General features: G+C 39.1%; 2 protein-coding genes across 5 annotated transcripts in view; one reads left to right on the top strand and one right to left on the bottom strand.

The window, feature by feature from the left end:
• afap1l2 (actin filament associated protein 1-like 2) overlaps positions 1-1,173 on the top strand; it is a 46,935-nt gene extending 45,762 nt beyond the window's left edge. For both annotated transcript variants that reach the window (XM_077200657.1, XM_077200658.1), the window contains exon 19: positions 563-1,173. In XM_077200657.1, coding sequence (XP_077056772.1) covers positions 563-589 — 27 coding nt within the window. In that variant the 3' untranslated portion in view covers positions 590-1,173. The remainder of the gene's footprint in view (positions 1-562) is intronic.
• vwa2 (von Willebrand factor A domain containing 2) lies at positions 971-25,842 on the bottom strand. Of its 3 annotated transcripts, XM_077200659.1 has the most exons (16): positions 25,721-25,773; positions 24,798-24,886; positions 21,636-21,700; positions 19,263-19,337; positions 18,345-18,478; positions 17,192-17,301; positions 14,645-14,839; positions 12,159-12,292; positions 11,950-12,079; positions 10,728-10,783; positions 10,527-10,634; positions 9,627-9,689; positions 8,633-9,211; positions 2,950-3,501; positions 2,744-2,866; positions 971-2,202 (listed from the first exon to the last, which is right to left on the bottom strand). In XM_077200659.1, the coding sequence occupies exons 3-16, from the start codon at positions 21,685-21,687 to the stop codon at positions 2,069-2,071; spliced, it is 2,445 nt and encodes an 814-aa protein (XP_077056774.1). In that variant the 5' UTR covers positions 21,688-21,700; positions 24,798-24,886; positions 25,721-25,773; the 3' UTR covers positions 971-2,068. The 3 variants fall into 3 exon arrangements, with proteins under 3 accessions (XP_077056774.1, XP_077056776.1, XP_077056775.1); XM_077200661.1 differs by lacking the exons at positions 9,627-9,689; positions 24,798-24,886 and having other exon boundaries at positions 25,721-25,842; XM_077200660.1 differs by lacking the exons at positions 24,798-24,886; positions 25,721-25,773 and having other exon boundaries at positions 21,636-21,763.
• Positions 25,843-25,948: the final 106 nt, after the last annotated feature.

Genomic DNA, 25,948 nt, shown 5'->3' with positions numbered 1-25,948 from the left:
TGACTTTATGATAATCTTACATTTATGTAAGATTATACAATACAAAAAAAAATACAATCATTTCTTAGTCAAAGCAACTGTACACAAGAGAAAAGTTCTAATCACATGGTTTTTGGACATGTACCACCATGGTAATCCCATGGGATTCTTTGAAGTACAGTGAAGTACCATGCAAATGACGGTGTATATATACTAACGTTCAATAGTTTGGGGTCATAATGTTTTGAAAGAAGTCTGTTATACTCACCAAGATTGCATTTATTTGCTCAAAAATACAGTAAACCAGTAATTTTCAATCTTGAAAACAGTTGAGCTGCTTAATAGGATAATTTGATGAATAGAAAGTTTTTAGAATTTTTTTGTATCAATGTAAAAAGTCTAACGTAAATTTTGATCTATTTTATGCATTTCTTTAAAATATATTACTGACCCTAAACCTTTGAATGTTAGTGTACGTTTATAGATGTATTCATTCATCTTCCTTTTTTTTTTTTCTTTCTTTTTTTTCAACAATACTTTTCTGATTGTTATTGCCTGAGCTGATGTCTTTCTCGTTCTGCAGGAATGGGAGAAAAAATCAACAACCTAATAGATGGGAACAGCGAGTGCAAAAAGACTTTTAGCCAAAGCTCAAAGGACTGCTAAGGCAAATGCTTCAGGCAGGGAGGGGAAGAGGGTGTGTCCAATTCCCTGCAGGCTCCGCCCCTCTGATACATCACCCTCCACTCATCCCTGCTTCTCTATCAGAGGCTGAGATGGCACTGGGTACATCAGGCAGCTGATCCAAGACAATATTTTCTGTTCCCTGACAAATAACACCACTGGACAACAATAGATTTTAAATCTATTCGAGTCATTTTATGTAAGAGAAAGGAGGAGAATGATAGAAATTACTCTTCCAGTGGTGTGCACAGTATGTGATGGATGTTTCACAAGCTTGAGAAGAGACCAAAAAAGAGTTTAGGAGAGCTTTGAGAACCACTATTTTTATATTGAAATATTTAGATTAAAGACTTTAAATCAGCCATTTGGTACATTGTAGCTTGGTTCATGTATGCTGGTAACCAAGATGTGAATATATATAACATATCCGTTCAGTGTTTTTCGGTTTGTTTCTGTACGCTAGCTGAAACATGCACTTTTTATTCAAATAAAAGTTTGTACTGACAACAATGCTATGCAAACGGCATCCTGCTTTGAAATTGCAGAAAACAGTAGGTGGAATCAAAACAACACTAAAACAATTGAAATTATTTGAGTTAGACAAGGTTCTGTAAAAAAAAATGTAATAGCTTTACAATAGACAAATGTATCACTGTAACTGATAAAATAATAAATATGGTCAAAAACATAAGCTTCTAACATGAGGCTTTCTGTTACACAAGGATTTTTCATTATGACAGATCACAAGCAATTCCAAATCTCAGACAGAAAACATGTTCATAAAGGGTCTTCAGTGCTGAATAATACAAACAGCATCAAAACCCATTAATTCTTTCCCTGTCCGCTTTTAAAAATAAGGAGAAAAAATTGCCAGCCACCACCAGCATTTTTGATCATTTTCACAAAATGTTCATCGCCCCAAGAATATTTTGTCTATCTGAGACATGCAACATATCAAAATAAAGAACAGCCTCCACAAAAGACAAAAAAACATTTTATTCTTGCTTCATGCAACACTTGAATGTGGGTAAGTTTCATAAAAAGCTGAGAAAATTGTGTTTTTGTCAAAGACTACAACGTGCATAAGCAATGTATCCCTTGTTTCTGCTTCTTTTTTGCCTATTTCTTTAATCTCTTAGAAGGTGTGTGATAGCATCCCCTACTGTATAGGGGAAACATTGTGTCATAAATGGTGGAAAATTCCATGAATGGCAGGGAAAGAGTTAAGATTAACTAAATTTAAAAAACCAAATTTTTAAGGCACTAAACGCATTTACAAAATTCATGAAATAGATACCCGTGCAGTGTCGTCTAGATTGTGTGTTGACCACCAGAGTGAATTGCAGAATGAATTTTAACCCATTGCTGAGCTGGGTCTTTGTGTGAGTAGTGTGCATTGTTCTCTTCATCTGTGCTGTGTTCGGGACGCGTGTCTCCTGCGGTGCTCCCGCTGCAGCAGCTCTTTTTCACTCTTGTGATGACGACGCCTCAGGCCTGCAGGTTTAGGGAGATCTCCTCTGGATGGCGGATCTCTGCTTCCTGAAGAAACAAGTTCACAAAAATACATAAATCAAAACACCTAAATATACCCTGCCACCGACATTCTAAAAACACCCAAATTATGACCCATCCAGCGAGCACAGAAAAATTAACAAAACATTCTGAGCAACATAAGCCGATGTGTGAAGCCATTTAAATTTGTTATAATATGGGTTAAATAAAGATTTGTATTGCAAAAAAATGATCTTAATCACATTTTTTGTCCATATATCTATCTTTCTATCTATCTATATATACACACCCTTTAAAAAATTTTAAGTTTTATTCAGCATGGATTTAATGAATTTAATGTTTAAAAAACCCTATTTCAAATAAATGTTGTTCTTTTAATTTGATATTCATCATATAATCATGAAAAATGTATCTTTTAAGCAGCAAATCAGCATATTAAAATGATTTCTGAAAATAAGATGAAATAAATGGTGAAAAATACCTACATGCTTGTCAACTTGCCATTTACAGGAAAACAAGAATATCCATTACTAGTACAAAAGACTAATTAGTAGTTACTGGTACTGACGTGTTTCGCAGTGTGGACCCTTCCACCCACGACATTCACAGCGGTAGCTGCCGTTGAGAAGCACACAGACGCCATCATTCATACAGGGGTTGGGACTGCACAAGTGAACAGGTTTCTTCACGTCTGTAGAAAGAGAGCAAAGGTAGAATATAAATCCATCAAAGATGAACAAATGTTTTCAAAGGGGAATATTTGTGCTGTCGTACCTGCACACACCATCTGTACCAGCACATCCTCAGAGTATTTCAGGTCATCATATGAAGGTACAGAGATCATGTGATCCTCAGAGCCGGCGATGCGGAAGAGGACCTCTTGCCGAATGCTCCCGATGCCAATCACAAACACTGACACTCCGCTATCACGGATCTTCTGGGCGGGCACCATTGCATCCTCCGCACCCGTCCCATTAGTCAGCACCACCACAGCCTTGTTGACTCCAGGTCGCGCTCCTTTCCCCACCGTCAGGCTTTGGGAGAGCACATGGAGCAGGGCTGATCCTGTAGAGGCCTTCCCACCCAGAAAAGCAGCGTCTCCCACTGCCTTCAGCACAGCAGAGCCAGAGTCATACTTGTCCAGGTCAAAGACTGTGACGGGCCGCCTCCCATAAACCACCAGTCCCACCTGAGCCAAATCTCGATTGATGTCAAACTGCACTGAGGTGCTCCGAACAAAGTCTTGAAAGTGGACGAAATTGTCCTCGGCTACAGCACTGGACGCATCCAGCACAAAAACTAGGTCCAAAGCTTGACCCAGGCAGCCTAACAAAGATAAAAGGCATTAGTATAACAGTAAAAAAAAAAAAATAATAAACTGACAGGAAAAGTTCAGCCCCCAAAAAACTTTTTCATTTATCTGTTCAGACAGCAACATCGTCCCAGATCAGGCCCACATCTGGTACGCGTTGAATCCACATGGGCCAGATGTGGCCCGGATCTGGGTCGGCACCATGTTGCTGTCTGGTCTGCTATAGATTTTTGCTAGACAATTTCATTGTCATATATTAGAGCATATTCACAATGTGACATCCTAACTAGTTTGTATCATGGTTAAAGTCGGCATGTAACAGAAGTTGTGATAGTCTTTTCTTTGCTATTGTGATGTATAAGAAAAAATGTAGGTTGGGATTTAATTTTGTCCATTGGGAATTGATTGGATTGTTTGATCATTGTGGTTTGCTGTTGTAGCACAAGGGACATGGTGATGGAAAAAATATGAGAAATGAGAAATATTTTTGATGCTTTTACTTTTTCTTTTAAAAGTTTTTCCATTGCCCTAAGAACCAGTGTTCCACTCACAAAACCTTAGCAATTCCTCCCAAAACTTATTCCCCCCTTAGAAGACGCCGAGCTCAAGTCAAAAGTCCGTCCAACCCCCCAACCCCCCCCCCGTTGGAGAAGTCGCCGCGCTCAAATCAAAAGTCCGGCTCCGTCTCCGTCTGTGGGAACGCCAATAACCACGTCGCCATAGGAGCAAATGACCGTCATGTGGGAACTAGCGCACAGAGGACGAGAGCACCTGCGCCCCAGGAGTGGAACTTAAGTCCAATTCATAGAACTTAACAAATGTATGCGGTGAGGACCACCCAGCCGCATCACAAACATCACTTAGCGATACTCCTGACAACAATGCTTTAGAAGCAGCCATACTCCTAGTAGAGTGGGCTCGTACAGCCAAAGGTGAAGGCTGACCAGCCGACTCATAAGCAAGTGAGATGGCCTCAACCACCCACTTGCTCATTCTCTGTTTAGACGCGGGACACCCTTTCCTGGGTGGTCCAAAGCACACAAATAACTGTTCTGATTTCCTCCACAGGGCAGCTCTGTGGATGTAAGCGTCTAACGCCCTAACCGGGCAGAGAAGGTTAAGTTTCTCCTGATCTGATGACACAAACGGAGGAGGATAGAAAGCCTGCAGCACTGTAGGTCTGACAGCATTAGTAGGGACCTTAGGGACATAACCTGGTCTAGGGTATAGAAAAACTTAACCATACCAGGCGAAAACTCCAGGCACGAGACCGTAACTCAGAGACTGTAACTTCCCCTGGGACCACAGGAGGATCTGACGGGCCAACTTGTAAAGTGGACGCGACCGCAGGCCCCCCTGATGATTTATATACGAGACCACCGACATGTTGTCTGACTGAACTAACACATGATGACCTCTGAGGTCTGCTAGGAAGTGTTTCAAAGCTTGGAACACCGCCAACATCTCTAGACAATTTATATGCCATGATAGATGATGGTCCTGCCACAGACCTTGGGCTGGACGACCACTCATGACCGCCCCCCACCCTGTGAGGGAAGCATCCGTCGTTAGCGTTACGCGACGACAAAGAGCCCCCAACACAGGCCCTTTGGATAGGAACCAGGTTTCTTTCCACATGACCAGAGCACGAGGGCAGCGCCGCGTGACTTTGATCGTGCGGAGGGGATTTCCCCTCGGGGAGAATCCCTTGGTCCGGAGCCACCACTGCAGTGGTCTCATGTACAACAGGCCGCAAGGTATAACGTTGGACGCTGCTGCCATCAGACCCAACAGTCTCTGAAACTGTTTTACAGTGAGTAGCTGGCCTAGCTTTACTTGTTTCATAGCTGAAAGAATCGAAGCGATGCGGGTTGGAGAAAGTCGCGCCCGCATCGAGATCGAATCCCAAACGACACCCAGAAAAGTGGTCTTCTGAGAAGGAGATAATACACTTTTCTTTGCGTTCAGCCTCAACCCCAACTTTCTCATATGAGCGAGAACAACATCTCGATGCTGAACCGCCATCTGCTCTGTCTGAGCTAAAATCAACCAATTGTCGATGTAATTGAGGATACGAATGCCCTGAAAGCTCAGGGGCGCTAAAGCTGCATCCATGCATTTCGTGAAAGTGCGGGGAGATAAAGCTAGGCCAAATGGAAGAACCTTGTACTGGTACGCCTCGCCCCCGAAGGCGAACCTCAGGAACTTCCTGTGTTGTGGAAGGATGGAAATATGGAAGTACGCGTCCTTCAGATCTATCGCGACAAACCAGTCCTCGGATCTGATTTGTGACACGATCTGCTTGATAGTGAGCATCTTGAATTTTAGCTTCCCTACCGAGCGATTCAACAGGCGCAGATCTAAAATTGGACGCAACCCCCCATCCTTCTTTGGAACGATGAAATATCGGCTGTAAAAACCCGACTCCAACCTGGGAGGAGGAACCCGTTCTATAGCCCCCTTTTGAAGGAGCACTTTCACCTCTTGTTCCATTACCAGAGCCTGCTCAGGGCCCACCACTGTGGGCAGAACCCCTCTGAATTTTGGTGGACAACACCTGAATTGGATAGTATAACCCTTTTTTACTGTGTGCAGAACCCACTGAGATATTTTTGGAAGGCTTTTCCACTCTGCCAGAAATACTACTAAGTGTGTATACTACTAATACTACTCTGGTGTAACTTGAGCAGCAAACACAGCGCCCTGTAACGGCGCACCGGCAGGGAACGACTGGCTTAACTGCTCTGAGACCCTCCTCAGAGGGGGCGAGCGTCCCTCGGGAAAGCGCTCGCTGTGCCCCGGCATGAAGGTGGGGTTGGCAGAACGGGCCCCTGAGGGCACCGAAGAAGAGCGGGCACCGTGTAATGCGGTGAACACCTCTCTCCCACGGCAGGGACCACCCTCAGCATCCTGACGCCAGTGGCATCAGGACTTCCTCTTTGCTGAAGCCTTCTTAGCCATAATAACTGTCCTCAGATCAGTTTTGCCAGAAGACTTCGGCTGAGAGTGCCGCGTCTGGTCCCACTGTTTGGAAGGGGGAGCGCGAGACGCGACACTCTGCTTCTGTTGCGCCCTATGTGAGGAGCTGACTGACGGCCTGGAGTGCTCCCGCCCAGCAGTACCGGGGACATGAATTTTAAGAGGCATAAATTTCTGAAATGCTGCCGACTGTTTCTTCTCTTCCTGAAATCTATCTATTACAGTATTTACAGAATCACCAAAAAGACCATGAGGAGAGAGCGGAGGGTCCAAAAGAAAAGCCTTGTCTTTTTCTTTCATACCAGAGAGATTTAACCATAGATGCCTCTCTGCGGCCACCAGGGCTGCCATAGTACGGCCCATTAGCTTGGCCGACTCCTTGGTGGCGCGCAGAGATAAATCTGCAGCCTGACGCAGTTCGCGAACTACGTCAGTGCTGACCTCTTGAGTGTCACTCACATCCTTTAATAAGTCAGCCTGGTATGCCTGCAAGATGGACATCGTGTGCAGGCACACCGAGGCTTGACCGGCCGCCGAATACACCTTACCCACTAAAGCTGACGTACTTCTAAGAGGCTTAGAGGGTAAAAGTGGTGCTTTAAAAGAAGATGCAGCTTCAGCAGAAAGATGACTAGCACGCGCCTCTTCTGCCATAACCATGAGATTTAGCCCCCACAATGTTTGAATAAGTGGAAGTTTGAGGGCTAAAAACACGATAAGAGACCGGCTTTTTCCACGATCTCGAAACCTCTGTGTGGAGATAAGGGAAGAAGGGCAAGCACCGGCGTGGAGGTTGAGAACAGGAAGGCAAAAATCTTTCATCTAATTTAGATTTTTCTCTAGACTCCTGCCTAACAGCTGGCCACTCGATGCTTAATTTAGAAACAGCACGAGTGAGCACCTCCATAAGCTCCTCACTTTCGGGAGAGCGAGATGGCGAATCATCAACATCTCCCGCATCCAGACTAACAACATCCAGATCCTCAGAACTGGATAGTTGCAGTACTGGGGCCTCAGTTCGGGGGGAAGAAACCGCAGAGCGTGCTTCCGAACCCGAGACTGAGACACTGGATCTAACAGGTAAGGGATGAGATAGGGCAGAGCCCATCTCAAGCCCCGCTGTTAGATCCATCTGCGATCCCCACGAATGACGTCGCCGCTCAGCCTCGGCATAAGCGGGACCCGATCCGCGGCGATCGCGAACCGAACCACTCTCCTCAAAGAGTGATCGGCGGGAGCGGAGCGTTCTAAGAGGCAAATGCTCGCAATGCTCACAATCAGCCCCCTCGAGAGCTGACTGGGCATGCTGCACTCCCAAACAAACAACACATAAGCTGTGTGTATCCCCGCTCGTTAAATAGCGCGAGCAGGGAGGAACACACTTCTTAAATTGTTGTTCGCTCGCCATTGTCTCTCAATATAATATATATAGTTTTTTGAAATAGTGAAACTCCTGCTTAGTGACAGACAAAAACACTTGAGACAGATCCACATATAGCGCTTACTGAAGGCAAAGAAGCTGTCGCGCCTGTGTTTTGGGGGTGCTTTATAGTTTCCTGGTCGATGACGTCACCCGCCTATGACGTTCCGTCTCTCCATTGGACTGATTCCATACGTGCTTCATGACGCACACACGCAGAGGCGTTCCCACAGCTTGATGCAGCTCGAGTTCCCTTGAAAGGGAACTATTGCTTTCACTCACAAAACCTTTGTGTTCTCCCAAGACATTTTGTGTTGAAGCGGGTCAGTAATGTTCAGACATTACTGATTATTATTGAATTAAAAACAATTTTTTTGGACTTGATTGTTAATATCTTGTATAGGGGTTATCTTTGTTTCTTCATTTTTGTCATCAGTATATTTTGATTAAGATTTAATAGTTATCATAACAATGCCCATTTTCATCTTTGTTAGTGTTGAGGAAATAAAAAAAAGCTTTGTTAACGTACAATTTTTGTAACTGTGGAAACATGTCATCACAGTCTGTGAAAAGGGTCCAGTAGATGGAAAATCTAATCTTCACTAAAGTAAGGAAATAATGAGTAATTCATAAAAAGAAAAATGACGGGTGACCTAATCCTTGAGGTGCTCTAAATCAGGTATCTAAATCAGAAATTTTTTGAAGACTTTACAGTTGTGTCAATGAAGAATGGTTCAGATCTCTACCCTGGTTGTCGACACTGCAAATTTTGGCTCTTAGTTCTGGGATCTTAGCGGTCAATCTGTCGGGTGACTGGTATGTGATGGTGCGCTGGGGGTTTCCTGTTATGTTGTTTATTTCAGCCCTCATCCCTTCTGGCGCTACACCAATGATGAAGATCTCCCTGTCCCGTGCGTACTTCGCTGGCTCCACCACAGGGTCCGCCGAGGGCGTCCCCGTGAGCAGCACTACCACTCGCGGCAGGTCATCCTGAACATCGGCAAACACGGGTGCGCTCTGGAAGCCATTGCGTGTGATGTAGCGAAGGGCGTTTCCAGCCTTGGCTTGCCCACCACGATACTGCAGGCGCTCAACGGCCTGGATCAGCTTCGCCGGGTCTCTGTGCTCCCCAATTTTGGCTTCGATCTTCACGTCGCTGCTATACTGGGCCAAGCCCATCTTTACAGGGGTGTCAGAGCTCAGTACAGCCTGCATGAAACGCTTTAAGAAGGACTTGAAGCGCAAGAAACCCTCCAGAGTAAGAGCAGAGGAGCCCTCGACCAGGAAGAGTACATCCACAGAGCAGTCGAAACTCAGAACGGGAGCTGCAAAAAGAGGAGACGGTTAAGAGCCGCTTTGATTGACGTACATTTCTATTCTCAGATCTAAAGAACATGCTTAACATACCACTTCTGCATTATCTTGTGTTTAGTTAGGCTGATGTGAGACTCTTCTTTACCCATTAACACATGCAAAAATGCATGTATGGAGAGCATAAACAAACAAAAAGATCCATCTTTCACTCTGCAGGTTAAGTGGGGTCATCTGATCTAACCCCTGCCTGTGATGTCATTCACACTGACTGACAGCAGGAGGTTGTGCATGTCATCATGTTCTGATTGGCCGGAGGATTCTATGTCAGCGTAACAATGGAACCCATGGAGACTGATGCGGATTCACAGAATCTCATTTAGGAAACTATACCAGCCCCATCTAGAGAATCCATGTATATTTACGTACTGCATTTCTGTGTGATTTGCCAGCTGCCCTCCAGAGGGTTATCAGTACAGCCCAGAAGATCTTCTGCAACTCGCAGAACTAACTTTACACACATTCTACACTAATTTCTATAATGTTCTTTTTTGCTAATGTTAAATTGTTTTTGGAGACTGCTGTGTCATTGTTTAATCATGGCACTATTGTTGCGATATTATTAATTTCAGATTTATCTCACCCTAAATAGTATATAAAAAAAACCATAGCCTGCAACAGTGACCCAATGTAATGTAAATAAAGATATTATTTGATATTTTTTTAAATGCATTTTATATTTTTTATATTTTGTAAAACAATATTATTATTATTATTATATGATTAATTATTACAATATTATTACTATTATTTTATATTTATTTTTATTTTTTTAGTCACTGCTTATGTTGATGCTTTGGCAATAAAAATATTCATATCATAATTTTATTTATGTATTTATTTATTTATTCACTGCTTTTGTTGTGTACATTTATTCTTTGGCAATATTGTATGTATAGAAATAATGGCAACAATTTTTTTTACGAAATAAATTTGATGGTTGCATTTCACGGCACAAGGCAACAAATTTGCAACAAGGTTTCTGACTTTGGAAGCATTTGTAGATGGAAACAGAGTGATATTAGCTCATAATTAGAGCGTCCGTTTCATCTGAAGGACATAAGAACTCTGAGGTATATTTCAGTCAACTATGACCTAGCCCGAAAGCTGACCCCCACTGTAACGTGAAACCATGAGCTGTTTGTGATAACTCCCACACACACATACAATCCACCCAAACCCACCAAAACAAAACACACACAGTGAGACAGGCACAGCCCGTTAGATGCTGACGAGTGTGGGAAGAGAAGCACATGAATGTGAACCCACCACAATTGGGGTCACTGCCGTAGCCTGTGGGACACTCGCAGCGGTATTTCTCCATTCCCTCAGATATACACGTCCCCCCGTTCTGACAGGGCTGAGAGTCACATGGTTCTGAAGGGAGAGGGAATCATTTCTATTAATCATATTCTGATGATTATGGAAATTAAATATTCATTATTAAGTATTCTGATTTTTAGGTCTTACCTGGACAGACAGTTCGGTGACAGACAACGGGGCGCTGCCTGTAAACTTTGTTATACCTGTAAAACAATGTGAATCCACTTTCACTCCACACATCACTGAACTCCTTTGTGTTTCACCTCAGGCCATTAAACCTCAAAATTAATAATAATAATAATAATTATTATTATTATTACTAAACTATTATTATTATTAACTTATTTATTTATTATTATCTGTGTTTATTTGAGCTTTTATTTGAAATCATAATAATAATGCTATATTATTTTTTTGGTCAAGGTTTCTGTAAGACAATGTGAAACTAGTTTTACATTTCTGTTAATGAACTCCTTTATGTTCCACCTCAGGCCATGAAACCTCAAAATGATTCATATTAATCATAATAAATATAATAAGGTATATATACTGTATATATAAAATAATTATATATGTATTAGTGCTGTCAAATCGACTAATTGTATCTAACATAAAAGTTGTTTACATAATATAGGTGTGTGTATTTTACAGGTCCTTCTCAAAAAATTATCATATTGTGATAGTTCATTATTTTCCATAATGTAATGATAAAAATTAAACTTTCATATATTTTAGATTCATTGCACACCAACTGAAATATTTCAGGTCTTTTATTGTTTTAATACTGATGATTTTGGCATACAGCTCATGAAAACCCAAAATTCCTATCTCAAAAAATTATGAAAAATAATGAACTTTATCACAATATGCTAATATTTTGAGAAGGACCTTATATATATATATATATATATATCTATATATGTGTGTGTGTGTGTGTGTGTGTGTGTGTGTGTGTGTGCGTGTTTGTGTATACAGTATATACATGCACACAAAGACATATAATATATAGACACATATTTATATATATATGTGTGTGTTTGTGTGTGTATAAAGTATATACACGCACACAAAGACATTGTAATAAAAGTGTGTCTATATATTATAAATTATGTAAACTAAGACTTTTTTGATAGATGCAATCGTGATTAATCGATTTATAATATTTATATATATATATATATAGTCAAGGTTCTGTGAGACAACCAGTTTCATTCTATACATTTCTGTTAATGATCTTTTGACTCATCATAGGTATGTGTCAGACGGATGATTTTCAGCATCTCGTGGAATGAACAAAGTGTTTTTTAGACTTTAGAATAGTCAAAAGCATCTCAAGACCCATTCGTTTTGTTCAATCCATGTCATTTACCTGTAATGAGGGCAGAGGGATGTGTATGGTGAGTATCCCTTAGACCCTTTCCAGCACATGAAGTTTCCTTGAAGCTCTTTTACCGTCTCCAGGGTTTTCTGCACACACGGGTAAGACTCCACCTTACACCCTGCAGATATCACAGTGCAGGAAACGTCACTTGCTGTTCATAAAGGCACTGTTGATTGAGTCACAGGTGAGTTTTTTACCTGAAGGAACGGCAGTGCAGACGGAGGAGGTGGTGAGGCTGGTGAATAATCCATTTACAGCATCACTGAAGTGCTCCGCGAAGAACACATGAGCATCCGATGGGCTGCTCGCCAATTCATGGAGCTCTTCCCACCTTACAAGACAAAGACAATTGTCTTTAAAGCTCTTAGCCAAGACGAATGTTTATTTTTTATTTTGGTAAAGTTTTCTGACTGGTTATAATGGAACATATGTTTTTTTTATGATATATGCCAGGCAGTAGGGACATTTATTATACATATATTATATAATTTATTATACAATGTTGTGGAAAGAAGTGTCTTATGCTCTCACTGCATTTATTTGATAAAAAAACACATTAAAACAGTAATATTGTGAAATATTATTACAATTTAAAATAACTACTTTCCATTTGAATATGTTTTAAAATTGTAAGTTATTTCTGTGAGGGCAAAGCTGAATTTTCAGCATCATTACTCCTGTCTTCAGTGTCACATGATCCTTCAGAAGTTATTCTAATATGCTGATTTGGTGCTCAAAAAACATTTCAAATTATTATCAATGTTGAAAATAGTTGTGCTGTTTCATATTTTTTGTGGATTTTGTGGATTTCTTTTTCAGGATTCTTTGAGAGAATTGAAAGCTCAACAGAACAGCATTTATTTGAAATATAAATCTTTTGTAACATTATAAATGTATTTGCTGTCACTTTTGATCACCTACTTGCTGTATATTTTACGGTCACTTTTGATCGCCTACTTGCGGAATAAATGTATTAATAAAAAAAAAAAATCTTGCTGACCTCAAACTTTTAAACAGTAGTGTAGGTCACACAGTCAATTCCAGATTTATATTACATGTGGTGCAGTAAAATTCTGCCGATAATTTTTGAGCAGACATGGTGCTGCAAGAGCTCTGAGGGGTTTCATTCATCCAAATGCCACAGTAATCCACACAAACACAACACCAATAGACTCCCAGCTTTTAGAAATGGCAGTTAAGGTGAGTTTATCCACTGAGATTCTCTCTTCCTCCTGCACCTGTTGGGAAGCTGCCATAAAGCCTCAAAGTAAAGAGAGAACAGAGGAATTACACTATCTGCAGCCTAACCAACAGTAACACCTCACATCCAGGCTGTCAGCAGCCTTTTAGTGTGCAATAACACACCTGTTAGTGTGTCTGAGAGCTGTCAACACATCAGTTCACTGACTAATAGAGATAGAGCTGAAAACATTTCAAATATGAGCGCACCTGTCCCTTCAAAATGTTTCAAAACAATCACTAAAAAGCACAGAAAATATATTTTCAATTTATAAAATTTCTTTTAAAAAAAAATTCCTGTAGTATCCTTCATTGTACCTTGAAGTGCCATGCACAGGAAAATACAACGGTACATCATTATGGCAATCTCTCAGCACCATGATATATATTAAAGTACCACAGTATTACTCTCTGATGCAGTACAGTACAGTGTTACTGACAGAGTGTATTACCAAGGACACAAAATAAATATATAGTGATAAAACATTTTACCCAAATAAAAAAAATAAAAAGACCAGCCGTTTTTTGTGACATTATTTTCATGAAAAGTCCATAATACATAACCATAATACATCTGGAGTTTTTTGTTTTGTAATTTACAATATTTTTAATATTGATTATTATTAGAGTAATATTATGTTTTTGTTGTATTTTGTGTTGTGTTTTTTTTTTAAATGAGCATAAAATGAAGGCAATACAACAAATAATATATAAAGACTAAAAATTACAATTACAATTAAATTAATATAATAACAATAATTATTATTATTACTATTATTATTATTATTATTAATAAATACAATTTGAATAAAAGTAATTAATACATTTAAAACAATATACAATCATTATTTTTCACAAAACACGGAATTAAAAATGAGATACTCATATGATATACATAATTCTATATTAATTAGTGCTGTCATTTAAATTTATTGCAATTAAAATACAATTTTGTGTATATACATAAACTTTTATGTTAATCGTGATAATTAAATTTGACAGCACGTGTGTGTGTGTGCGCGTGTACTGTATACATAAACTGTACATATATACATACGCACACATATATTAACACATAAAAATAAATAACATAAATAAATAAAATAAAATAAACTTTTATGTTAGATTTGATTTATTGCTATTAGTCAATTTGACAGCACTAATAAGTTTTTTTTTGTATAAAAATTCAAATGAGATACTCTAGTCCAATTTTTGCAGTAGGCTATGGTAATGAAAATATGGTGAAAAGATGCTTAAATATCATGAAAATAAATTCATTTTCATTTAAACAAAATATAATTTGTTTGATTTTTTAGTTTTGTTTTTAGTGGGGGGGATTGGAATATTACCTGGACATGTTTCTGAGAGGTTCTGTGGAAGTGGGTAATTAGAGATGTGAAGGTTTTATTCCGTGATTGAAGTCAGTGGAAATGTTGTGCGTTACCTTGGGTAACGGATCCCCACGGCAAACAGAGTCACTCCAGACAGCTTGAGCTCCGAGGCAGCCAGCTGCACTGCCCCCTGGGACTTTCCGTCAGATAAGAGGATCACGATGCGTGGCACTGTGGAATTGCGTCCGCCGGAAAACCCCTTCCTCAGAACGAACTTCAGAGCCAGACCTGTCTGTGTGCTTCCACCTCTGAAGGAGAGAAAGAGTAAACATTTCACATTTTTAAGACATAAAACAGAGTGTAGAATATCAAAATTACTACTATTATGTGATGTTCCAGTCTTTATTATGAGCTTTCTGGCTTGTCACACCTCCACTGTGGAAAACAATAACTCAGAAACCCACAGCAACACAGTCAACATTACACTATGAAGAGGACAGTCAGGTTTTTCTTTGCGAGTTTTCCTTCACTGCCTCTGCTCTAATCTCATTAATTTAACTACAGCGGCCCCTCAGAAGTCTTAGCATAACACAGAAGCCTTTAGTTTCCTTCAGTCCGCTGTGTCCTTAAAGCACCCTGCATGATGAAACCTAAACCATTTACAGCACTCTCAGCTTCACACAGGATACATCTTCATCTTTGGGTTAATTTAAACTCTTCTTTCCAGTGTTAATACTGTACAGTCTCTGTACTTCATAAATGAACACTTGATACATAAATTGGAGTTAATGGTTAACTGGCCAGTTAATTAAGAAATTGAAAAGGAATTTCAATCAAATCACAATATAAGAATGATTATATACAAAATATAGTTTCATGAGTAACTTTTTAAACAGTGGTATAACAGCTATATTTTTCAATGTCAACTACTGACAATGCTCCTTTATGCAGTGCTGAAATACATGATCTCCTCCATCCTGCAGGGATATTGACTAATGTCAGTGGAGACAGTTGTTCAGCTAGACAGACAAGTGGTGAAATTTTCATGGAGTGGGAATCTGAAACGGTAATTTCACAGCTTGTCGCGGGAGATGTGGTATGTCCTGACTGGGTGATAAGGTTTAGGCCAGCTGTGTAATTCATATGGCGTTATTTTTTAGTCAAAAGTTATGAGCGTGTAAGACATGCTCACGAGCACATTATGTTATTTCACACGCGCAAAAATGAACCTTCAGCTGGCATGATAAAAGTACTCGCGCACAAATTCAACAACCAAGAGGTGTACAGGTAGCTGCGAGCGAGCGCCTGGCATACTCTAATAGATTAACTCTGCTTGTACAGTGGAATCCTGCTCGCGCGCAGCGGGCTTCTGCTCGCGGAGTGCTGTTTTGCTCGCGCAGTGGATTTCTGCTCGCTCAGCTGATTTCTGCTCCCTCGAGTCTACATGACTTTTGACAATTTGGGGGCGGAACCAAGGAGGGCACTGACCCTCTTATGATTGGTCACTTTAATCGTAATCACAACCACAGGGACGTCTTTGTACTTTGATTGACAGCTCTCATTACAGGAAGCACGGAGTCAAAGTATCTGACGGAGTTTTTTTATTTTTATTGAAATATCAAGATTTACAGACAAACATGGCTGCATAACTTCCTTTTCTTTAGAATAGGATACAAGGACAATATAGTCAGAGGGAGCAGCTCTTAATACAACAAGAATATAAATGTAGTCTTAGTACAAAAATAAGGATATTTGTGAGCAAAATAAACATTTTAATAAATAAACGATAAGGAATTATAATATAACATGACATAAGGGGATAATTCAGTCTTTGTTCATCCATTTATCTTAGTTGGGAAGTGTTTTAGGGTATCATATATTTTTTGTGCTTTAGGACCGTTCAAAGTTTTTAAGGATTTTATATAGCCTACAGTTTAAATTCATTTAAAAAAAAAACTCCGTCAGATCCCCTGACTTCCTGTAATGAGAGCTGTCAATCAAGGTACAAAGATGTCCCTGTGGTTGTGATTACGATGAAAGTGACCAATCATAAGAGGGTCAGTGCCCTCCTTGGTTTCCGCCCCCAAATTGTCAAAAGTCATGTAGACTCGAGGGAGCAGAAATCAGCTGAGCGAGCAGAAATCCACTGCGCGAGCAAAACAGCACTCCGCGAGCAGAAGCCCGCTGCGCGCGAGCAGGATTCCACTGTACAAGCAGAGTTAACCTATGAGAGTATGCCAGGCGCTCGCTCGCAGCTACCTGTACACCTCTCGGTTGTTGAATTTGTGCGCGAGTACTTTTATCATGCCAGCTGAAGGTTCATTTTTGCGCGTGTGAAATAACATAATGTGCTCGTGAGCATGTCTTACACGCTCATAACTTTTGACTAAAAAATAACGCCATAAATTCAGCTACTAGTCATTACAGAACCCTGTACAGCCTTTACTACAAAAACCATTAATTAAACCTCATAAAGTCATCCATCATGGCACAGCGCACTCCGACACACATGCACACACATGTTGAGAGTGTATTGTAAACACAAGTCCCCATGTTTTTGTCAACAAAGTTTCAAAGATGTAAAATGGAGTGAGATATTTCTCATCCTCCACAGGAAGTGCTGAGCCCTGATAGACACACAATAACACTAATCTCTGTACCTATAGTGGATTTTCTTCATCTTTTTCTTCAGCTCCTCCTTGCTCTTGTAGGAGTCTAGACTGATTTCCAGTTTGGGTGTGGAACCAAACTGAACCACGCCAACTTTCGCCTGCACAAAATAGAGAACGCAGTTTAAACACCATAAACATGGAAGGGAAACTAACATAATTATTCAACAATGCCAGAACTTAAGAGACGGCATACAAGAATTAAAAGAATAGCTCACCCAATTATGAAGTTCTGTCATTATCCTAATGTTTTGAAGCTTCCAAAACATTAGGGTAATGACAGAACTTCATAATTGGGTGATTATCCGCATGGGGGAAAAAATTTGTGAATATTACAGACTTTTTCCCCCTCACAAATGCAAGTTTATATCTCACAATTCTGACTTATTTTTTCCTGAGTTCATATATCACAACTCTTACTTTATAACTCACAACTGCGAGTTTATATCGTATATACATTTCATAATTGTGAGATAAAAACTTAAATTTTAAGAAATAAGTCAGCTGACCACTGACTTTTCAGTTTAAATCTTTTAATTCTGAGATTTTGAGAGATATAAACTCGAAACTGCTAAGGAAAAAAGGTCAGAATTGTGAGAAAAAAAGTTGCAATTACCCTTTTCATTTTTTTGAAATTACCCAAGCTTTCATATCACGGCGTTCCAATCCTGCATTCTGATATTTGTTGTAGTGACAATAGCTGTCATATTCCAAAACGTACGATAATAAAAATAAGCACCATAAAGATAGTTTATTTGACTTGTATGCTATATTCCTTTACATATTCTGAAGTCAAATGATGTCATTATGTGACATAAAAACTGTTCACTATATTCAGGCCTTATTCACTGATAATCTTGCCTTGTCACAGTTGGTTACTGCAAATGCGATAATGAATGCCATTTTGTCATCCACAATGTCATCACATTATTTTTGAAATGCGTACTTTTGTGTTGTTTTTAAAGCTTGCATACCCCTGATCAAAATAAACTTTCATTATGTCAAGAGCTGCATTGTAAAAATTACAGCATAGTGGATTGAAACGACAGGAGTGAGTAAATAATTACTATTTTTTTTACTTTCGGGTGTCCTTTACTTTTGGGTGCTACTTTTAATCTGACATTGATTTCTATGCAAATCTGACCTTGTCTGGGCTGACATCAAGAGCCTTACACAGCTTCAACATGTAGTACCGGGATCGTTCGAATCCTCCTTTCCCAACGCTGTAGGAGCTGTCCATCACAAAGAGAATATCCATTGCTGCAGAGCACTGCATCACTGACCACACCGAAGAAAACACAAAGCTTACCATCTGGATTTCGTCTTTAGCTACTCAACAGTCACTAATGAATTAGTGCGCAGAAAGTCAAGACTGATTAACCAAATGGCACATTAAAAAAAAACGGCGGTGATGCAAAACAGCAACACTTTCACATAAACACTAGCCTATATTTGACACATTTAAGGAGCTCAAAGGTCACCTGTTGCATGTTCCAGCAGAGATAAATACTCACAAACACATTACAGCAAGTTTGTGCTAGTCAACCGGCTAAATTATAATCCATGTAGCTGTCATGTTAGAACCCGCCGCCTGTCATAAAGAAGGTGATTAGACAGAGACGGCATGCCGCTGTCTGCACCAGCACACAAACACATTTACCTAGCTATACAAATGCACACATAGCATAGACTTGCATTGTTTTTATGCCACTTATAATTTCTAAAGACAGGATTTAGCTAACTTCTGGGGCCAATTTCGGCCCTAAACTATGGCTAAGTAAATACACTAACTCTCACAGGCTTTCTGTGTCTATGTGGAGTCATTCTTTCAAACTTTTAATATGAAACTAAACCCTCTCTTTACAAGTAAACACAGGTTTTTGATTCACTTGCACATTTATATGGACACACATTGGCATTAGATCAGTGGTTCTTCATACAGATACGAATTCTTCTTTTTTTAAATACAGTGTACAGTCCTCTGCACTATAGTGCTGCTTTGTAAATGTTTGAGGAGTTGTCACCTGATTTTCTGACTGAGAAAGAAAAATTCAACACTCACTTTCTCCAGCAGCGTTGATTTTCATAATGGTTTCAAGATCTGTTTGCATCTCCTGTACAGAGAAAATGGACCAAACTATAAAGAAAGAGATACCGTAGTTAGCAGTAAATAGGCATTAGACAGATGTGAAAATTTTCATTTCCAATGTTCTATTTTAAATATAGAAATAGAATATTAAAATGAAAGCTTGTAATCTAATAAAAACCTGTCAAGAAAGGGTCATATTTCACCCAAAAATCAAAAGAAATTAGACAGCTTTAACAATCCTAAAAATAGGTTGTTTTAAAACTATTTTAAAACAATTAAGCACAACCACCAAACCCTGTAAATCTAATGGAAAAAAAGTATCATCGCTGTAACAGGGGAAAATATTAAGATATATTACCTAAAATAGTTTTTATACATCATGATCGTAAACATTGCCTGTGGTAAACATAACTTAATGATACTTTGACGTTTTGTTCTTCAACGTACACAGCACACATTCACACCCCAACTGTCTTATCCAGTTACTTATTAGAAACATAAGTTTTCAAAAAAATTAACATAACTGCTTCAAAATTCGTGTTTTCGATACGGGGGTGTGTAATTTACTTTGTACAACAAAATATTAAAGTATCATGAAGTTATGTTTTCCACAGACCTTAAAAAATATCATAAAACCCCATAGGAAAATCTTGGCGAATTAGGCTTCGGGGAGCTGATGTCATACCTGCACCACTCTATTGTCTTGAACATAATGCAACTACAATATAATGCAATAAAATCTCAATGGTCATAACAAATATTTTAGGTGTAATGTGACTTTGACTGTGCCTGAGGGAATACCTAGGTCATTATCACTAAATACATGTCTAAGTCAACAACAGGTTGCACAAATGAGTCATTTTGAGCACGGCTCCTAGATAGCTCATCTGACCCCTGCCCCCAAGACACAGCTCCGTATGGAGCTCCCAAAACATCCTTCAGAGAGGAATAATTTAGAACGATCGGCATTCCAGCAACACCCACTGGACTTGAAGAGAACGGTCAGGCTGTCCTAGCCTATGTTTCCCGCTCGAGTGAGCAGGGTTCAGAGCGACAAGCTCTCTCATGCATACAATCTCTGATTGAGAGGCAGGGACCATGAGAACAGCCCAGGGCAGTGAAAACCCTGTTTAACGCTCCTGTGGAGTGAAGTGCGCTTGAGAATCACACACTTTAAACATGTGCTTTTGTCCCCTAACACTCATGCCATCATGCGAAGGGCTGCTCTCAGCACCTCGCCATGGAAACAGACCTCGGCCTAAGAAACCTGCAGGACCCCCCGAGTAGATGAGGGGCTGGAGGCGTCAGGGTGGAAATTATGCCACAAAATGTAAATGGTTTAATTCCACCGATGGTAAAGATAAATACGGATGTGTGTCATTCTGAATCACTGCAATTCTCACAAGAATTCCAAAACAGCAAACTGATACCTCAGAAGCTTTGTAAATAAATAAAAAAACTTTAAGAAAATAGTATCCAAAGTAGATTTTAACACCTATATTATATATATATATATATATAGGGTGATACAGTTGTGTAGTTTATAACTACACTTTAATTACAACCTCTTTACAAAGCCTGCATTACACTGTGACAGGTTCAATTAATGATCTGATCTGCGGTGTGATGAACCATGAACCTTAATGATTTTGTTTGAATACGTACGATATATGCATTTTTGCATCTAAAGAAGAAAGGACTGGTAATACTGGAAAGGGGATGTCAGAGCTAGTCATTTTCATATGATTGACGACTAGCATCAATATTGTATGGCTCTGAACAAGTCAACTTGTATTAGGTCACGGTGAATCTCCCCTCAAACCCTGCGGTGATCCCCTCTGACAGGCTGTGGAACCAAGAGACATTTTATCGCCTGATTTGAGCGTTCTGAAGGGCTAAATCCCGCCTCAGATTTATGCATATGTCCAGGAACGTAATGGGAAAATATTTCAGGAACACGGGAAGATATCTCAATTCAGAACTCCATACTCCAACAAATAGAGGAATTTTGTGGAGGCCTCAGCAGGACAGCCATAACAGAATAACAATCATGTAAAGTAAATATTTTGAACAGATTTGGATCTCTTAGTCTGATAAAAACCTATTGCTGGCAGGGCAAATGATGTAAAAGTTAACGCACTTGAGAAAATAAACATCTGGCTGAAATTCCTTGTTGAGGGCTAAAATGAATTATTCTTTTCAGATAAACATCTCAAGTTAATAAGAACAACACATTTCTAAAACACAATGAAATGTATCCATCTACAGTAGGTATGCATGCAGTCAACAAACAATATTTAAATCTCAAAAAAAATAAAAATAAAATGCTCAGTCACTTTCTCTTACCTTGGCCAAACAGGAGCATGAGAATGAGACGCAGCCGACTTCTAGAGGACATTTTGCATTGAGCCCTGAAATGTGAATAAAAAAGTTAAAAAGTCTAGCAGGAAGTCTTTGAAGAGGCCAACTACTGAGTAACTGTACCAAAAAAACAACAACAAAAAAAAGGCTTTGAGAATTCTAACAAAGACTATCTCAGAAAACAAAGTCGGGAGAGAAAGTTTCTTGGAATTTCACTCATGAGATGGTGGGCTTGAGGTTAGCGGGACAGCAATTTCGATTGACCCTCAGGGGCACTGGTCGGACAAGCTAGGAACATGGGATGGGAATGATCCAGGCTGTCTGAGGGCTAGTTTGTGATCAAACCCAACAAACTAATGGCTGAGGGACTCAGGTAGCATGAAGTCTAAAAAGAGAGTCTGTACCTTTATCTGTACCTTTATGCTTCATAAAATGACTGACAGCAGTCAAGGCCTGCACTACAATTCAAAGGTAAAAAACTTATGGGTAGGCCACCTCTCCCCTGAGCTCAATGAGGAGGCATTACTGGGCCCCAAACAATGTTCCTAGTAGTCCCCTTGATCACAGGCAAGCTCAAGTCTAAGCCAGTCAAACTGTCGTCACATCAGACTAATCATTTACCCGTCTGTGTTTGAGAAAAGAGGAGGGACAGCCCAGTGATGTGTGGAGGAAACAGAATGATACTGTGCATCTCAGATGAAGTCCTCCAGCGGCCAAAAAATACTCCTGTGCCACATTCCCAGAGCTTAAGTTCAAAGTTCACATCTTTAAGAGCCCAACTTTATTATTAAATTAAACATGTAGACAAATGCCAGCTGGCTGAACTAGACAGGAGAATTAATCACCGCCACGAGTCACTGGATTTAATATCAACGCCTACATGTTCTGCTCTGCAATCAAAGTCAAGCCAACAAACATCCAAAACCAACACTGTGAAATAAAAGAACTGCCTCATGTTCAGACTACTAGAATTAGCTACTTATTTCCAAATGCATTATGCATTAACCACATGATGACTTTGTTTTTTGTTTGAAAGAAGTAATTTAATACTATTATTTAGCAAAGACACATTAAATTGGTCAAAAGTGAAAGTAATGACATCTATAAAATTACAAAATATTTATATTTCAATTAAATGCTGTTCTCTTGAACTTTCTATTAAATCAAAGAACCCTGAAAAAATTGCATCATGATTTCCACAAAAATATTGAACTGCACAACTATATTCAAAATTCTTTATAATAATAATAATAAATGTTTCTTGAGCACCAGCATTATTAGAATGATTTCTGAAGGATCATGTGACTCTGAAGACTGGAGTAATGATGCTGAAAATTCAGCATCTTGCTGTCACAAGAATAAAATACATTTTAAAACACATTCAAATGAAGTTATTTTAAATAATATTTCACAAGATTAGTGTTTTACCGTATTTTTGATCAAATAAATGCAGCCTTGGTGAGCATAAGAAACTTCTCAAACACATTCAAAATTATTTTGAACGATAAAGACTACATTTGTACGTTTTTTAGGAACTCCATAACACACACTTAAAGACACCTATACCCTCACACATATTACAGCTAATTCTATTTTACAAACCTTCCCAAACGTAGTCTTTGCGGTTGAGAAAAAAAGCAGATAACAGTATATTTCAAGACTATATAGTCAGATCTACATCCAAGATGACAATCATACTGGTGTGCATTCAGTAGAATCTTTTCTTCAAATGTGTTTCAGAGACATTCAAAGAGCACAAGCAAAATGTGTGTGTGTGTTATGTCTGCACTGTTGTATCTGATTGGTCAGGTTCCAGGTGTTAAGAACAGTTTAAAGGCATAGTGGTTATCAGTTTTGGAATGACTATTGAGGCAGTTCGGACCCGTGAAGTCACTCTTTGATCGTCTCACTCACGGCTGGACTTCTGAAGATACCCACAGAGATCCACTCAGGAAACGTGGGATGCCACCTGACATTCTTAAAGATAGAATCTATTCTGTAAAGAATCAAATCCAGCAAACTGAGAGAAAGACTTTTGGACAATCCGGCCAACACAGCACCCTTTCTTGGAATTCAGAAACTTTCGGACTACAGTTGTTGAAGGGAATCTGATAAAATCTTAACCAGATAAGGTGCATTTCCTACTCATGAATGAACAGCAGGAAGAAGACAGCACTTGTTCAGGTGCCATTTCAGAAAACCTTCTTTGAGGGTGATAATCATCTGGATTCTAAGAGCACCTCACAATCCTGCCATACGATAACCTTGACTAACAACCCGTCTCGGTCTGTGTAACAAGTGGAGCCGAATAGGGCCAGATCAACCCAGCACTGGCTGCTCTCCTCTTTATTCCCAATTTCATACATTCCTGACTGGTCTAAGCTTTCACTTTAATTATTTCCTACTTTGTCTATGAACAATTCCTAACCCGATCTTTTAGATGCAAAACCCCCAAAATATGATCATCCTCCCCCGAGGGACCTCCATGCTAAAATATAAAAGCCAGCTATATTTTTTTCCTAATTTTCTTTTATTTAAATTATTTTAATTTCAAATATTTTTATTTTAATAAATTTGCAATTATATTTTATTTAGATATTTTTTTTATTGTATTTACATTTTCTCTGAACTGTTATTTATAAATTCCTGGTCTAACACACACACACCTATAATGCATAGCAAATGAAATTGTAAAATTGAATTTTGTAAAACACCTTTTACTCAGACTGTCCTCTCAGTTACCTGTTTATTACCGGCAATACCTGTTTATTTAAAATCTGCTACCAGTTTTAATATTTTTTTTAAAAAGCCACTAAGTCTTGGTTAATTCAGCAACAATTGTTTTAAACGTTTTAAAAGTTTAAACTTGTACTCGTGTTTAATTTTCTTTCTTTTTTTACCCCCCTTTCATTTTTCTCTTTGAATTTGTTTGCTGTTGTAACTGTAATTTATAAAAGCCCTTCTAGGGTGTTGCAAATTAGCTTTAGCTACAAGCACTATGATACACATATTGGGTGGCTGTTGTCAGTTTTATGTATGTATCTGTCCCTATACAAATAAAACAAAGTTGGCAACTACTTCAGCTTTCATACAGTTGTATGATCTTGTTAAACATACTAAAAATATTTATTTAACTGCAGCGCTTACGCTTGTTAATGGACGAGACACAGATGTGTGCATTAGCTTGATCCCACTGTGAGCAAATGACTTGAGCTCAGTCAGTGCACTGGACTCTCCTATAATCAGAGGAGTGTCAGTAACTGAGAAGAGAGGCTGAGGATGAAAGTACACGTAGTGCATTCAAATGCCTGATAAAAAGGTCCTTATTTAAGGCTCACTTATCAAAACTCATTTGTTACAGTCCATTTTGATTGAAAAACATGAGCAAACTTCACTTTAAGACATTTAGAATTATATCTATGTTTGTTATGAGAAATTGCTTAGGCTGTATTTAACAAGAGAAATCCTCCTGTGCCGTGACGTCACGCATACATTTGCATTATTCATTTAACTTTTTAAATCCATTTAGTATTTCCTTAATATTAAACGTAATTTAGATCAAATTTGCCTATTACATTCTTTAATGCAGTAGTGTAAATAAAGTAATCCATCCGCTACCGTTTTGTATTCTGTCTGCCACAAATGTAGCTATTAGTGCTTTGACAACAAATATTTAAATATAACACTTAATTCATTTCATTCCGCACAATGTTGTTTCCGAGAAGAACCATGTACTTGTAAAATGTTCTAATGTTTTGATTTTGGTAACGAGGGCGATTTAATGCATTTAAAAATGAATCCACATATTTTCGATATATTCTCAATGCATGTAACAAAATGACGCTGTTAAACAATTCTATTGACACGATCCATGAAAATACAGTACAATAATACGCCTCGAGACAGTGCCAGATCTTAAAACTCCTCTAATAACCGGTTCAATTTCTAGCACCGCAGCACCGACCATTTTGCGTTGTTTCGTAAAACGTCAGCTAAATTACAACTTCGATTATTTCTATTTAAAATTAGCCAAGTTAAAAACTCTTGATAGTTCCTATTCAGGGTCTCACCTCTCCGTCCTGTCCTCCCCGCAGGTAGGCTACTGAAGTGTCAGTTTCTCGAGTGCTCAGGTCGTGTTCAACAGGAGAGGGTGCTGTGCTCTTCTACTTCCGTACTGACTCAAGCCAAGACCAAAATACTCTCGAGACAAAGTTATTAAACAGTGTCACCGTTATATCTAGAGTTAAGTAAATTAGGATTAAGTAATTGTTCATCCCACAATGAAAATTCTCCTGTTT

The sequence above is a fragment of the Siphateles boraxobius genome, unplaced genomic scaffold (genome assembly GCF_051911475.1).
Source record: "Siphateles boraxobius isolate OS27281-9 unplaced genomic scaffold, OSU_SipBor_1 46, whole genome shotgun sequence".
Taxonomy (NCBI): domain Eukaryota; kingdom Metazoa; phylum Chordata; class Actinopteri; order Cypriniformes; family Leuciscidae; genus Siphateles; species Siphateles boraxobius.
Note: the sequence above shows the minus strand (reverse complement) of the source record. Positions and strands in the feature narration are given on the sequence as shown.

Bases quoted from the DNA above. Each gene is read 5' to 3' on its own strand.
- vwa2 (XM_077200659.1), bottom strand. From the start codon at position 21,687: ATGTCCTCTAGAAGTCGGCTGCGTCTCATTCTCATGCTCCTGTTTGGC. The intron at 9,690-10,526 runs GTGGGTTCACAT...TGCGAGTTGCAG, and splicing joins CGGCAGTGACCCCAATTGTG to AAGATCTTCTGGGCTGTACT. The intron at 2,867-2,949 runs GTACGACAGCAC...CTCTTTCTACAG, and splicing joins GGTACAGATGGTGTGTGCAG to ACGTGAAGAAACCTGTTCAC.